Raw genomic sequence first — 16,835 nt, 5'->3', positions numbered from 1 at the left:
TGACAGCGTGAAAGCTGTAAAATTGTACAGCTTTGCTAACATTATTTTTTTTTGCTGAATTGCTAAAGTGACAAATTTGATATTGAGGAGAGACAAATTGCATTGTGACAGCACACTAAGATCAAGAGAATGTTATTTTTACTGAGCACATGTGATGCTTAACATGCATTCTTCTTCATCCATGATACATCACATATGCGACACATCACACCTTGGTTGCAGTGGTGTGGTATTTCTATTAAATTATTGATTTGAATAAAGGTGTCCTCATATTTGATAAGTAGCTACCTGTTTGCTGCTCAGTAGTTGTAGACATTCCACGGGTGTTGGTATGTTGTTACAGTCGGCCATGGCAGTGGAAGTGTTAGGACCACAGGGGTTTGCTCACAAGGTTTTGGAACAGCTCAGACCAGTGGGCTAAGAAGTGCCTTCCTGGAATGTTGAAGCAAGCAGGAAGTTTGACTGTTTTGCTCTTTCCTCTTTAACCTCTATCTCTTCCATTCTGTCTCCCCTAGTCACAACGTACATGTAAATGTAAATGTACAGAGAAATTTAGGTCAGCATGGCCAGAGTCTGTGATGAACGTCATTCATTGGAAGAACACCGCAGAGGGAATGCTTTTCTCCATCAACATGTGTCTGCTCAATCTGTCCTTTTGTCTAAAAAAATGTCCTTTTGAAGAGTACAACCTCCTGTGATAATCCAATACCTTGTGATTATCCAAACACCTGCTCTCAAGAAGATTCGCCTTGGCCTTGTGTGGTCAGCAGTTTTTGGATTCCTCTGTAAGGACCACGTGACTTGCTTGGTTTTGCATATTTCAGAAGTGTTCTTTCACACTGACCTTGATACATTATGCAGCCATGTATTGATTATTTATGCTCACAACAGGTTAGGGTTAGATGTTAATCTGGTAAGAGGTACAGTTAGGATATGGTTTGTTTAGAGTTATATTTGGAAAAGCATATTTGATATTAAGGTTTCAAAATTTGTAGTTTCTTATTGTTCAGTGCAATGCAGCCTAAGCATTACTTGGAAATATATACATATAGAGCCCAAAATTCGGTTCTTCATACACACACACACAAACACACACACTCCCCATCTATTCACACTCTCACACACATGCACACGCTCCCCACTTATTCGCACTCTCACACACAAATGCGCGCACACACACATACGCAAACACTGCCTTTCAGTGTAGTGTGCGGTGTTTATAAAATTGACCCTTTCATCATGCTAATAGTAGTGTAGGGTTAGTGAGGCTCTCAGTGGGAGGCTGCTCATGGTAACAGGCACTCTCAGTGTACAGAGGCAGGTCTACATGTCACACTTTGTCATGCTTTAAGAACAGCTCTTATTTGCATGGTTTACTCTTAGAACGTGTGTCAGCTCCACCTGCGTGCATTTATAAAACCTGCCTGTGCATATTATGAGAACCTCCTGAACATGTAATGTCTGGTAGGGTATTTTCCATCTTTTGATACACTGAGAAGTCTGACTGCAATGTTCACACACAGAAATGAGTGACAACCACAAGATGGCAGTGTGGAGCAATGTTGGCCCTTAAATCAATGACCATACTGACTAATCGGAGGAAGAAACCTGTATATAAACAAAAGTGAGTATGTGCGGTGACAAAAATGACTCTGCTAAATTGAAGAGAGTGTGTTGCTTTTGCTTTATTCATTTGGAATTCATACAAACAAATAGAAAACCAACCAATTCCCTCTGAAAATTTAGTGTGTTATTCATGTTTTGTGCATGCGTGCGTGCAAGTGAGTCTGTGTGTGCGTATTCAACATGACCTGATCAGTAATTCTACTGTATTTTGACATCTTTAAATGACCCATGGTGCCAATACTGCCTCACTGTAATTATACCTTGATACCAAAATGGCATATTCCAGATTATCCCAAGTGCAAACCTGAGTGTCCATCGTAGAGGTACACCATAGATATGCATCATCTTGATGTTCAGTGACCAAATTAACAGATATCACAGACAGTGGGAGTGATTTTGCTATGAGGTGAAGGGGATACATCATATTCTCTCACTCAGCACATCAGAGAACTGATGTATAAAATATATTTATAAAATAGAGAAAACAAAACAAAAAAGGATCTCTCTTAAAGGGTAAGAGCTTTCAAGTATGCTAAGAGGGACATACCTTTACGTTTAGGTCATACCACACACAGTGACACAGCAACCCTGGTTTCCACAGCAGGACGATAGTGGTACAACCTGAGGAAGCGTGATCTCGTCCCACCCCAGACTAACTGCAATGGTACGCTCTGATCTGGAGCTGGGCTGAGAGTCTGCCAGGGTTTTCAAAGCATTTTCACTAACCCACATATCAAGGACTATGCAGCAGTTTGCACTGACCGTGTCGGTGCCGATTAATAGCGAGCCAACTAACTAGGTAGCTAAGTAGCTAACACGTTCGCTAGCTTACTGGAGAGCTGTGGGAATGAAGAAAGCAGACTGTGTTACATTTGAAGAACAAGTGAAGTGTGAGGAATGGTTGCCCCCATCTGTCAGGTTGCTGCAGTGGCATTGCAGAAAAAGAACAAGCAGGTGCGGCCTGCTGTGGAGCTCCGCCCCATGCTCCGCCCCACCCCCTCACACCACACCCCCTGCCCCGCCCAGCCGAAGTTACTCCACCTGACAATGCCAAAAATGAGTTGAGTGTCGTCTCCTTTTCCTCTTCCTTCATGTCAAAGGTTTATAACTCCAAGACGTTCACTTGAAGGGTTCAGTCTGTTTATTTTTAATTCCTTAGAAACCAGCGGATACGAGGGCTTGTGCAAGCAAGTTGTTAGCACAAGAAATAAACAATCACAATAACCCTGTCTGCTGTCCGGTTAGCTGTGTGAAAGAATCTAGCTGACATAATCGAAGTCTTAGCTGTCCCAGTTCATACTGGTGTGAGGAAGGACCAGAGTGGACTCCATTTTACATTCAGACTGAGCTAACACAAGTCTCCTCAGCACTGAAGGGCGTGTGAAACATAAAGTGATTTGATGGGCCTGCTCTCCCTCAAATGTCTCATACACAGAGGGGAGGAGAACACAGGTGGGCTCATGCATATTGATAAGGCGCTACGTCTGTGACGGGGTGATTTTCAGCATTTTAAGAGGAAACCACAAAAAGAAAAGAGAACAGGGTAAAATTCCTGCATGGATTATATACCCTGTGCACTGCAACACAGTTAAACTGTTACCACATGCCCATGTTAGGGATAGTTTTAGAGCAGGATGAGATGTGAATTATGTATGCATACATGATACATATGTAGAGCCAAAGTGACCAGCAAACCAGGGGGTTACAATGAAGTGATGCAGTGCTACTCAACCTGCCAACAGTAGCATCTGTCGGTGTCGCGCTGGCTTGGTGTTCTCCGCTTATAAGCTGTGCCCCTTTAAACCTTTAGTGTGCCCAAGACAGGCTGTGGAGGAGAGGAGGTGGAGGGGAGGAGAGGAAGGGAGAGGGAAGAAGAGAAAAGGAGAGGGTAGAGAGGAGAGGGGAGGAGAGAAGAGGGGAAGAAGGAGAGGAGAGGGGAGAAGAGGAGAGGGGAGGGGAGAGGAGTGGAAAGGAAAGGAGGAGAAGAAAGGAGAGGAAATGGGAGGAGAGGAGAACAGGAAATCTGAGGAAACCTCTATACCTACTGACATCCATTCAAGCATGCACCTCCTTTATTACCACAAAATAGCCAAAGACCATTACGGTCTCACTGAGACATTATCACAGAAGCTAAAATACTTGCCATTTTATGGCTAATAAAATATATGGCTATTCAAAAACATGAGTATGGCTGCTTTGATCTACCTACAAGTATTCCATAACCCTCTAAGTATGATTGGGGGGTCTGTAATAACACCTTAGATGCCTGCATTGTCTCACAGTAATATTGTATGATGTACACACACACACACACACAAACTTATATATATGTTTGTGTGTGCGTGTATATATATATATATATATATATGGAGCCACACTGAGGAGGAGAGGGTCTGATGCAGCCACACTGAGGAGGAGATGGTCTGATGGAGCCACACTGAGGAGGAGATGATCTGATGGAGCCACACTGAGGAGGAGATGGTCTGATGGAGCCACACTGAGGAGGAGATGATCTGATGCAGCCTGGCTGAGGAGAAGCTGTGTGATTATCTGCAGCGGTCTGAACAGCGCCCAGCTGTGGCTCTCCCCCACACCGTAAGGGACGGAGATTGTGCAGTACAACCTTCACGGGGCGTTCACCATGACAACCCAGCCAATGACAGGGCCTAGCTAGCACTTTTTACCATGACAACAAAGCCCAGTTGCAACACAGCTCACACACATACTGCTGCAAGGACACCCGTGGCTTTCTCCGGTTACGCCAGGGTGTGTCTCTGCTTTCCGTGCCCACACTTCAGGGCTCTTGATGGGCACCATGACCCATGACCCAACCCCTGGGCCTCGTTCTGGGTGCTTCACCCAGCCGACGATCGTCTCTCACTCAGACTGTCGTAATCTGATCGACCACGTGCGTGCTGTCCGCCATCTCCACGCACTCTATGTCCTCCCGGTTCTCAGCTGTGCCCTTCCTCTCTCTCCTCTTCTTCTTGGAGGGGGGCAAGAAGGTGAGGAGCACAGGCAGGATGGCCAGGCAGTGGAAGGCAGTGATGAGAGCGGTGAGGAAGAGGCAGCGGAACAGTGTGCGTGTCAGGTTGGAGGGCACCGCAGCGAGGGGCAGCAGGGCGGCGCTGTAGCACACGTAGCTCTGCAGGGCGGGCACACCGTGGCGCTCCAACGACACCTTCACCCAGCGCGTGCGCGTGGCCTCCCGGCCCAGCGTGAAGGCCGACACCAAGGGGGCGCTGGAGTCCACCGCGTAGTTCACGCCGTAGATCAGACACAGCACGGACACGCAGTCCAGCTCCACCTGCCACAGGGTCATGAAGCCCACCACGCCGAACTCCACCGAAGCCACGGTGACGGTCAGCCAGGCGTTGACCAGCGGGTCCGCCGCCAGGAACGTGGAGAAGAAGAGCAGGAAGAGGGCGGCGATGCAGGAGTTCTTGAGAGGGGCGCCCACGGAAGACGCGTAGCGGTCCATGTAGACGAAGGAAGGGTTGAAGATGATGAACTTCACCCTGGAGGTCAGGGAGAGCTTCCGCAGCGTGTCCAGCAGGACGGACATCTCCTCGCGCTTGTTCTCCGTCGTCTTGGCCACGAGGAACATGCGGGAAGCCACCACGTCCACCTCGCCGTCGGCCCTCTTGGCGAAGATGATGTCGTCGGAGAAGTGCAGGTAGCGCGGCTGGCGCAGGAAGCCCGAGCGCAGGTGCTCGGTGAAGTTCCCCCGCGGCAGGCTGGTGCTGACGTTCTGCCCGTGCAGGTAGTTCAGGTAGCTCTCGAACCAGGAGATGCGCTCGAAGCCCTTCGTGTACTCCAGCAGGTCCTCCTGCACGCTGGCGTTCCAGTACTCGATGGACTCGTAGATGTAGAAGCCGATGACGGGACTGTAGCTGCTGAAGTATCGCTGCTGCGCCCGCGTGTACGCGATGGTGCTGGTCTCCGTGGCGACCACGTTGCTGAGGTCCGAACCCTCCGTCACCTGCAGGTAGCCCATCAGCGCGAAGGAGATGTAGACCAGGTAGAAGAGCACCACGAAGGGCTTGACGTAGGTGTTGGTGATCCAGTCGCAGTAGTAGCGCTTCATGAAGGCCACCAGCAGGTGCGTCTCGTACGCCTGCAGGTCTCCGGGTTCAGCCGCCTCCTCGTCGTAGTGCGTGTACATGAGGAACCGGTACCAGGCCGGCTTCTGCTGCAGCAGGTCCGGCTTGGGCACTCTGCGGCAGAACATGCTGTGGCGGTAGCTGTTCTCCAGGTATCCGGCGAAGACCAGGTTGGAGCCGTAGAAGGTGAGGATGTAGAGGTAGTTGAAGAGCACGGAGAGGCAGGCGCTTCTGCAGAAGAGACGCACCGCCTCGATGTTGGTGAACGGGCTGGCCCCGATGCCGAACGTGACCAGGTGCAGGGCCGTGCTGGCCGTGAAGGGCAGCATGCAGTCGGAGAAGACGCACGCCACGCGCTCCTTCACGTGCTGGTCCTCCCGCGTACGTCGCCATGACGACAGCATCTCGAACGTGCCGAACAAGCCATGACCTGAAGGAGGCAGAGCGAGGTGGGGGAGAAAGAGAGAGAGAGAGAATAAAGAAAGAGAGAAAGAAAGAAAGAAAGAAAGAGTTCATAAGTGGTGTTTTAATCCTGCATCGAAAACACATAAGGAAACAGTGCAAGTCTAAGACACTGGTTTATGTGACTGGTCCTGGCACCTGTAGTGACAGGAGAGCCTGCTGGGAAAATGAGAACATGAAACATTAAATAAAGGTTTGACGAGGCAGATGATGATGATGACTAGAAGGAAGAGGAGGAGGAGGAGGAAGAGGAGGCAGTGTTGGCGCAGTCGCGTGATGGATGGATGTGCGAAGGTCTTGCTGTCTGCCTCTGGGACGCCTCGCTGTCCGTCTCACACTACCTGCCCCAGCGTTCGTGTGTGTACAGCAGTGGAGCTCATGCACGTCACACCAGAGCGATGCATCGTTCTCAATCTGCATTCAAACTCAAACTGCATTTCCACTATTTGGTCATTAGGGACCTTCAAGACCTTCAGAGTCACCAGATCCAGAGCAGATGCATCACCGGCTAATTTAGGCTGGATCGATGAACAGGAAGACGGCCTGAGGGCTAACCACAGGCTGGACATCCTCTCCTTCTCCACCACGTCGGACGTCGGGATGAACGCCCCGCCTTCTCCGACCCGCAGTCCTGCACAAGAGAGCTTCTCCAGCACGTAGCGTCGCGAATCCTATCATGTAAAATAGATGTGAGGAGGGGAGCGGGGCGTGGCCGGCAGCCCTGGAGAAGACACGGCGGGCCCACGGACTAACTGGGTCAGCCTGCTTTTAGACACTGCTGTGGTATCGCAGCATCCCTCAATCCCGCGAACGATCACAGAAAAGCGTGAATAAACAGACCATGACACACACACAGAGAGAACAGGGCTCATTATTTTAAGCATTTTTGAAGCATAAGTGCTAAAACTAACACTCATGGCAGTTTTCCGCGTTGGCCTGTTTTGCGTGTGAGCCTCCATCTTTCACTTGTTCCGTTGGTGCTGTGCTACCTCTCCGTCCCTCCTGTCATCCCCTCCTTCCTCCTCTTCTCTCCTGGGTTTTGTGCACAGTCGGAGCAGATGGCATTCACCTCCAGGGTTGCCACGGCATCGGTGAGTCATGAGCCGTGACGGAGGTTCCCTCTGCCCTGTCACAACCTCTTCTGCCTTTATACTGACCTGGGAACAGTATTCCCGGCCATAAAGCCTTAAAGCCTCCGAAAGGCTGAAAGCAGCCAGTCATGTGCCACCCATGGAGTGCAAAAGCTCGGATTGGACCCATGAGACAGCAGCCTGTGCGCTGGGCCACACTCTAAACCCGGGCTCGGAAGGACTTCAGGGCACATGGTGCTGAACAAATGAATACAAGCGCAGAGATTCCTCAGCACGGAGACGGAGGAGGGGAGACGTGATGGGCAGAGATGACACAGCACGGCACGACAAACAAGAGCAGGAAGGGAGCTAGGGGATGGGCACTCAGCTCAACTTCATCCTCGGTTATTCTCCCACCACACACACACACACACACACACACACACACACACACACACACACACACACACACACGCACAAAACATTTCTCTCTCTGCTTCCTTCCCTGCCTCATTGCTCTCATACACACACACACACACACACACACACACACACACACACACACACACACACACACACACACACACACACTCTGCTGCACATTTTGGTGGCAGTGGAATTTATTCCTGAAATTTCCCTCTGGCCCAATATTAAACCACACTGCCATTTTAAAACATTTCAATCAAGACACACACATTGCTGTTACACATCAAACACTATAACACTCATTACACGTGTGTTAAGAAGCACTCTAGTGTCTCCCTCAGACATAAATGTGATGTTGATCCCAACAATTACAGTCAGGATATGTCCTCAGTTGATCTTTCTATCATTGTTAAAGCAATAACATATGAGCACATCTGAATGCTGACTTATCCATCCATTAGGTTTCGCACCCAGAGGCTTGACCCGAGAGACCCTTTGTGCTGGCAGACGTCGGTAATGTTGCAATTAACTCGCAATAATTGCCAATACGGCGCCCCTCCAGTGTCAGGAACAGCAGGAGGGATTCAGGGGCGGCCACTGCTTGACCCCCACACTCCTGCGTAGGCCGGGGATGCGGCTGAGCTCTCTACCTCCATCCCTGCTCACACATGCCTGGCAGCACTGGATGGTGCACATGAGTCTGAATGGCACTAATACACCCGTGTGTGGAGCAGATACCACTGCGTGATAGCCAAAAGGGGGTGCGGGCTAAACAGAGGGAGATGCATGTCTGGAATCTGCCTATTTTGTACAGACACACATCGTCTCAGTATTGGCAGGACTCAGTATTGAGTTACTGAGAACGTGACTCTGTGAGGCAGCTCACAACCATCTACTCCACCCCTGCATCTAGCATGTACTCCACCCCCCACGCCTGTCATCAATCACACCTCCCTGTTTAACATCAATTACTCCTCCCTGTCTACAATCTGCTCTACTGCGCTGTCTGCCATCAATTACACCTCCCTGTTTAACATCAATTACACCTCCCTGTTTAACATCAATTACACCTCCCTGTCCCCAATCTACTCCACCCTCCCAGTCTACAATCTACAGCCACCCCACCTTCCATCCACTCCATTCCACTGTCTACCATCAATTTTATCTCCCTGTCCACAATCTATGCCACCTCCCTATATAAAATCTACTCTGCCCTATCTACCACCAATTACATTTTCCTGTCTTCAATCTACTCCGCCCGTCTACGATCCACACCATTGTCCTGTCTACCATCTACCTCCACCCCCTCTGCCTAATATATCCTCCACCTCCATCTTTGGCTCCCCCCCCCGGGGGGCTCCACCCCCTCTCCCCTCTGTCCTGCTTACCCTCCTACACATACTGCTAATGGCCATGTGTGTGTGTGTGTGTGTGTGTGAGAGAGAGAGAGAGAGAGAGAGATGGATCTCTCAGCATACACTGACTGAGTGTGTGTGTGTGTGTGTGTGTGTGTGTGTGTGTGTGTGTGTGTGTGTGTGTGTGTGTGTGTGTGTGTGTGTGTGTGTGTACAGGACTTACCCAGCATGACGAAGGGGATGCCGAGGTACGTGGAGTTGTATTTCCCTCCCGCCAGGTTGAAGATGCCGGCGGAGGTGAGCGTGGCCAGACTGACCGTGACGAGCGACAGGAGCCCGAGCCACGGCTTGGTGCGCACGCAGTCCCGCATGGAGCAGCACGCCACGGCCACGGAGAGGCAGACGGCCAGGCTGCAGAGCAGCGGACGCTCCGACACGCGGCTGGTCCGCTGGAAGTCTCGCTGCAGCGAGGACGAGGTGAAGGGGTAGAGGCCCAGCTCCGGGTGTGCCCGCCCCACACGCTCCACCTCACCACAGAAGAGCAGCTCCCAGCGGGACGCCACCACCTCGTGCAGCGGGCTGGCCGCCTGCAGGTAGTACGTCAGCTGGAGGGCGCGGGCGGCGCGGACGCCCTCTCTGCCGCCGCCGGCCGCCTGCACCCCGCCCAGCTGGTGCCCGATGTAGGCCTCTCGCCCGTCCTTCAGCCGCGTGATGGGGTAGCGCAGGGGCGGGGCGGTGCGGTTGGAGGCCCGCGCCACACGGATCTCCTCCAGCGCCCGCAGGATGTCGTCTATGATGCAGTTCTTGCTGTCGTCCAGCAGGCAGAGGTGAGCGAAGGTGTAGTTGAAGCCCAGCATGGGGACCTGGATGTGTGTGATGCTGGTGTGGAGCTGACACGAGGGGAAGACATAGGGGAGATATGGGGGAGATATGGGGGAGATATACGGGAGATATGGGGGAGATATAGGGGAGATATAGGGGAGATATGGGGGAGATATGGGGGAGATATGGGGGAGATATAGGGGAGATATAGGGGAGATATAGGGGAGATATGGGGAAGATATGGGGGAGATATGGGGGAGATATAGGGGAGATAGGAGAAAGATGAGGGAAATACAGGGAAGATGCAGGGGAGATATAGGAGAGACATGAGAGAGATGTAGGGGAGATATAGGGGAGATATGAGGGAGATATAGGAGAGACATGAGAGAGATGTAGGGGAGATATGGGGAAGATGCAGGGGAGATATGCAAGAGACATGAGAGAGATGTAGGGGAGATGTAGGGGAGATATGGGGGAGATATAGGGGAGATATGGGGAAGATGCAGGGGGAGATATAGGGGAGATATGGGGAAGATGCAGGGGAGATATGCGAGAGACATGAGAAAGATGTAGGGGAGATGTAGGGAACATATGGGGGAGATATAGGGGAGATAGGAGAAAGATGAGGGAAATACAGGGAAGATGCAGGGGAGATATAGGAGAGACATGAGAGAGATGTAGGGGAGATATGGGGAAGATGCAGGGGAGATATGCGAGAGACATGAGAGAGATGTAGGGGAGATGTAGGGAAGATATGGGGGAGATATGGAAGAAATGAGGAAGATGAAGTGGACATAGCAAGAATATGGCAAGAAATGGGTGAGGTGTAGAGGACATATGGGGGAGATATGGGGGAGATACGATGACATATGGAGGAGACGTGGAGAGATATGGAGTAAATGGTAGAAGCAGTTATGCAGCACACAGTAGAACATGTTGTTGGGCCTTAAAGACAAACCTGTTTTAATTATTATTAACCAACTTGTAGCCTTTGCTAATCTCAGTCGTCATGCATTCTGCAACAACGTCTGGATCCGATGCGGTTTTACCGTGAAACTGAATAAAGTGTGTCGAATTTGATGGTGCACATCCAAACGAATCAACCAGGAAGGGCCGAGTCATTACATCCATGGGATCATTTGCTAGAGGACGAGGGGCAGCCTCTGTCTGCAGCTATACGCTGTCCCCGCCCAGGACAGCACCACTGCCAAACAACACTCGTACTTTTGGTACAACCCATGGTCAACCCATTTATATGGTGTCTCTGCAACTACTACATTTCAAGCAGATCATGTTAAAGAGCCAATCTGGACCCGCGATCCACCACAACAATTAAAGCCACCGCCATTCCGCTGACAGAGAAATTGGAGGCATCGAGGTTCTAAGAGTATGTGATTATATCAAGTTCTTAAGGCATTCGGCGGCAACTGTTGAGACTTGCAGGGTAGTGGTTGCCAGGCAACAGGAAAGCATGGTACAGCTACAAGGAGTGGGCAGCCACTTTCACTTCCTGTTTAAAATCATTCTATGGTAGCCATAGGAACGCACAGATCAACAATATTATACTACAAACTACTGCTAGATGCTGCTGTGATTTCATATTAAGAGGACATATGTGCTGACCACATAGAAGAGGCGTGTTTGGTCGTTCGTTTCTGAGACAGCTTTCAGCTGCACTGCAGATCAGACACCCTGGGTGAGCACTCGTTCACACTGTCGTCTGTAAGCAACATAAGCAAAAGGCACGAAGGATTTCTTTGCTGAACATCTTTCCGAGTGGAATATGAGAATAATTTCCTCGTGTGGGTCTCTGGGATTAGGGCTGACGCTCCCTTTATTTTCCTCAGCACAGTATGCGAAAGGGTCCAGAAGATGAACAAATGTTTTTTACTCGGGTCAGTATCTCCATGGCGTGTGTAGGAGCGATAAGAGGGGGTCAGATCACCGGAGTATGCCGCTCGGAGTCATTACCAGGAGTGCATTTCCAGCTCTCTAGACGGAGAGAAATGTCAGACCTCACCAAACGGACCTTTAATTGCTTCAGCTGCCTAATTAAGCCTCCATCAGAGGCCGAAGCATGACATATGTGTGCCTGCGTTCAGAAGCGCTGGCCTGGATGTACACCAGCCGCCTGCAGTGCCACACAAACCCAAAGATGAGTGCAGAGGAACCAGGTTCCCCATCCAATTCAATATCCCCCATTGAATGTTTACTGGGGGCTTCTCTGCTATGCACTCGATGTTTTTCTGAGCTACCAACCCTTCTGACACACTGCAATTTGAACGCATCCTCCACTGTGAAGTTCTAGCTGGGTGACGCGGCGTGGGATACGTCTCTCCTGAGACAGCAGCACAGTGCTCAAGGTTATGGTAAAACTTAATGTGTTTTGTTGCAGAAAGAATACAAACAAGCTCCTGGTGGTGGAGCTTTGATGCAGCCTGTGAACCTTAAGGAGGACGGGAGAGGACGGGAGAGGACGGGAAAGGACGGGAAAGGACGGGAGAGGACGCAGTCCCAATCTCAGTATTTTATAGGTTCCTGTTTGGAAATAAAAGCACTGCAAAGGCTTGGTACTAAATGCCCCACACAGTTTGGGTGCTGTGGTCTAACGCTTCCAAAGTGCACTATATGAAAGACTTCAGACTCAATTCGATGTATCCGTACAGACGACACTCTGTAAAAAGGATTCCTGATGAGAATGTAACAAGATTAAGATTTTAATCCCATTACATTTTTGCCATCATAAAAACTATTTGCCTCTTGGATGGCTGCTTAGGGTTCTCATAGCAACAGTTACAGGGTATTACAGCTGGCCCTGCTGACAGGGAAGAACCTGGCACTGCTCCATCACCAGCAGGACACAGGCTCACATCCCTTCCTGATCAGGAAATACAACACAATATCACAGGCCTTAAGATATATTATCCACTGAATTCTGCAGTACACCCTAAAATAAGACATGTTTCCAAGCAGTGCTGACAGTATTCTTTTAAACTTAGACTTTTAGCAGTCCTTGGTGGTAGGCAGAATTCTCCCTTGATGGCTTTTATCAGATCCCACATAGAATCTATAATCCTAACCCTGATCAAATTTCAAACCCAAATCCTAACCCTAATCCAAACCCTAACCCCAACCCTAATCCTGACCCTAATCCTAATTCTATCTGACAATAAAACGTGTCCCTATCAGTCCTTCCAAATCGGTATGACCTGAACCCCAGTGATCTCCTGAACCTTTTGGTTTTACCTGAAACTGCTTGTGATATAAAAATGAATTGTTTACATTTGAGAATCGAATAAAGGTTTATCTGCACCACAGATACCAGATGTATATTGTATGTGTTCAGATGGGTTTCAAGGAACGAGGTACGGAGTATAGCTACGGAACACCAGTTCTGATTGGAATCATACATAAAAAGAGACACGCAAGGAGAATGCTTCTATAAGTTGTCAAACATTTTCTCTCACAAACAGACATGCGTGCGTGCACACACACGCACACACACACACACACACACACACACACACACACACACACACACACACACACACACACACACACACACACACACCTATGAGCTGCTAAAGGTACATTTTCTCTGTTCTGTTGCTGTGTGGTAGAACTGATCTAGGAACAGTTCTCCTTCAGAGACTCAAGCATTTCCCAAACCATCACATAATCAGTGGTGGAATGTCATCTTGAGCATTCTCTTCAACACTTAAATTCATTTTAATACTGTTATTGTGAGCAATCGTGTCCAAGGCAATTATCAGATCGTCTGCATGAACAGTTATAAGATTCTGCAGTGGAGCATCGCATTAATAATCCTTGCTGCTTCTGGGCGGTGTTTCATGGGCTCCTCCCCTGACAGAAATGTCCTAAACTACTTCAGTAACCTAACTAGGCAACTTTAAATAGGACTTGTGTGCGTTCCAAAAAGTTTAAACCAGAGCACTGACTCGGCTATAAGATTCTAAGAATAAAGGATCTGTAACTGACTTTATGTAGGCTAACTACAGAACGAACTGGGTGTTTTCTGTAAAAAACTTGTTTATTGAGGTAAAGTGTAAACATGATTATTGTGTTGATGATAGGGAAATATATGTCACTATCTGAATGATGTCTCAATGCGTCCATATCCATATATGACATAATGAAATAATGTAAGCACAGAATTTATAACTAAATAATAGACCTCAGAGAATGATGCTAGTTAAAACAAACACGTTTAAAACTTTTCCTCCTACCTTTAAAACAAGATCAACGTGGTTGGCGTCCAGCACGTTCCCCCTGCGCGAGGTCACGATAACACGGCCGTATCTACCCGGTGTCTGCAAGTCTGAGTACAATGTGTGTTTTGATCGGTTAACGGGGAAGAGGCTGTCCACCAAGTTCCCCTCTATCTTCGCCAAACTGTGTTTCGGGGCCAACAGGTACTCAACGTTCTCTTCTATGCGGTATCGGCTGAAGCTGGCGCCGAGAAGGATGGAGATGAGCACGGGCGCAGAGGCGAAGAACACCGGGTGGTTGGCAACGAAGTGGCCCAGTTTGTGGAAAGACGTCCTGAGCCCCTCGTGCAGCACGCGCCGCAACATTCTAGAATGCAGCCACAACGTGAGCGCGAGGAACAATCTGCGGGAAGCAAGTCTCTCCCACCGCCTGCTCTCCAGCATCAGGGGCGTTAGTGATCAACGGTTAACATCTGTATGTCTGTTTGAACACATTTGCTGCACGTCTGCGGCCCGTAATTCTGAACCAGAATATGGCAAAAATAAGAACTGTAAACCTTAGGGTATCAGACAGACGCATCACTGCGTACACTGAAGAGAAATATCCAACTGTAACAGCCGCGTGAATGATACGCACCCTGGGACAAACAGTTATCCGACCGTCCATCGATTACCCAGTGATATACTGGCAAGCACAGTACTGAAACACCAGGTCACCAGGGCATGACGACAGACAACTAAACTGATATATTAGTCACGTCTTTGAAGTTTCATGTCTTATTCGATAGACTTGCTTATTTGCACAAATGCGTCGTTGGACTGGTCTGGAACATGTACGGCAGAAACTGGCTACTTTTCGTATGCAACATTTCCAGACCAACCTCCGGTGTCTTAAAAAAATACAAGGGAGAAAGTTCCTCTCTGCTGTAAACCACTTCGGTGCATATTGACTTCATTTTGTTGGGGCATGTAATAAACGCCCTTCATTGTAAAGTGCAAGTAGTTTTAAATGCATAAATATAATGTCGTGTATTCCATTGGTTCTACCAGGTATATATTATCGTTCCAGTTCAAGCTAAAGGTGTTATCCAGCACTGCGCTCCGCCACGATCGTTGTCTCGCGCTGTCAGCGGAGATATTCTCATCTCCATCCCCGACCGGCGTTGTTGAGCGCGCGCCGGCTCCAAAGAGGTGCTGCTCCGACACTTGTGGTCATCTTCGTTCGGTAGACTACTTCAGTGTTGATGTGCAAATCTGGGCTCGTGTCTTCAAGGAAAGGCTTGGTTCCCATAAGGGTTCAGCACAAACGTAAGCGATGCGGCTCTTAATTACTCACGAATGAATGGTGAACTCCCAGGAAACACGAAGACTGTCAACGCCTCGATTCGGTTCGCCTCGCGCAGTCCTGCTCTATGAAGATAACGTGTTTGAGTGGTAAAGGGGTATTGAGTAGATGCATTCTCTCTCTCTCTCTCTCTCTCTCTCTCTCTCTCTCTCTCTCTCTCTCTCTCTCTCTCTCTCTCTCGTTTTACGCACATATTCACGTGCACACGCAGAATGTGAAGGCGTGTGCATGTGAAACGCTGCAAAATATGCTAGATTACAGGCTGCTAAAAAGGTTAGCCCATCTGAAAAAATATTAATCGATCGTCCGGAACCGCAGGCTGTTATTGTCATAGCATACCGGGATAACACACTAGCCGACAGCAGCCGATCATACTGCGCGCTGACGGCGCTCTTCCCACTAATTGGCACATTTAGGGTGCTGGGCTTTATATAGAGGAGTGCTACGCAATTTAATGTTTTCCAAAGTGCGTCAATTTACATTTTTCAGGGTTTTACCGAAAACCTTTTAAATTTATTTGCTGAATAAATTTAAAGGACATTTCCAAGATGAATTCCACCTATAAGACCATAATATAGACTCTTTGTCCCACGTAACAATCGTTCTAAACAAAAATATAGCTGTGAAGACAATACAAAAAGTACAAAATACAACATAAAAAGAGCTACAAAGCTTTTTATTTTTGATGACGGTTGTTCAGCCGCCACATGCTGCAGCCCTCACATCATCAAGTGCGCGCGGTGGGCTGATGACGTAGGTGTAGCACCGCCACGCGGGAGTACGGCAGCGTTTTAGCGCCGATAACCGGCGAAGTAAAACCTCGATTGACGACTTATGTTAGCAGAGCCCAAAGTATCAATTACTCTTAGTAGATTAATTATATCCTCGGATTATATTATCAGATGTCGAACGGTTATAGATTTAGGGGAAGTCAGATAATCGTTTGAGAGGCTGATGACGTTGTTCTACGTTTGCCAAGTTTGCCTAAAAACGAGCGCGTCGCTGTCACAGCTAGGCGTATATCTGAGCAGGGCTGAACCGGTCCAGCTCCCACAAGCATTCTAACTGCTTCAACTAGTGGGTATTTGGACTCTGGAGAACAGGTCACGCATTAGCAGATGGAGGCGCTCGCACAGCCGGCTGGAGCGCATTGGACTCGGGGCGAATTCATCCGAGCGTGCATAACGATGAACGGAGGCCACGGACGGGAGCTTCCCTCCCTCGGCTCGCGCGCTGCCTCTTCCCAGTGCTCTAAGCATCCCTTCTAAAAATCCCAGCAGCCCATTGAGCTTTTGTTATGTAAATCCCATGAGGTCAGAGGAGGACGTGAAAAGGTCCAATAGAAATGAAGGATTGTGATACGAATTCTCCATCTCTTTCACCTTTGACCCATAGCT

At 49.1% G+C, this 16,835-nt stretch overlaps 1 protein-coding gene across 2 annotated transcripts; it reads right to left on the bottom strand.

The window, feature by feature from the left end:
- Positions 1 to 2,659: 2,659 nt before the first annotated feature.
- ptchd1 (patched domain containing 1) lies at positions 2,660 to 15,773 on the bottom strand. 2 transcript variants are annotated; one of them, XM_077012688.1, is made up of 4 exons: positions 14,731 to 15,773; positions 14,112 to 14,614; positions 9,266 to 9,932; positions 2,660 to 6,159 (listed from the first exon to the last, which is right to left on the bottom strand). In XM_077012688.1, the coding sequence occupies exons 2-4, from the start codon at positions 14,535 to 14,537 to the stop codon at positions 4,508 to 4,510; spliced, it is 2,745 nt and encodes a 914-aa protein (XP_076868803.1). In that variant the 5' UTR covers positions 14,538 to 14,614; positions 14,731 to 15,773; the 3' UTR covers positions 2,660 to 4,507. The 2 variants fall into 2 exon arrangements, with proteins under 2 accessions (XP_076868803.1, XP_076868802.1); XM_077012687.1 differs by having other exon boundaries at positions 14,112 to 15,773.
- Positions 15,774 to 16,835: the final 1,062 nt, after the last annotated feature.

Source organism: Brachyhypopomus gauderio, chromosome 7, assembly GCF_052324685.1.
Source record: "Brachyhypopomus gauderio isolate BG-103 chromosome 7, BGAUD_0.2, whole genome shotgun sequence".
Classification (NCBI taxonomy): Eukaryota; Metazoa; Chordata; class Actinopteri; order Gymnotiformes; family Hypopomidae; genus Brachyhypopomus; species Brachyhypopomus gauderio.
Note: the sequence above shows the minus strand (reverse complement) of the source record. Positions and strands in the feature narration are given on the sequence as shown.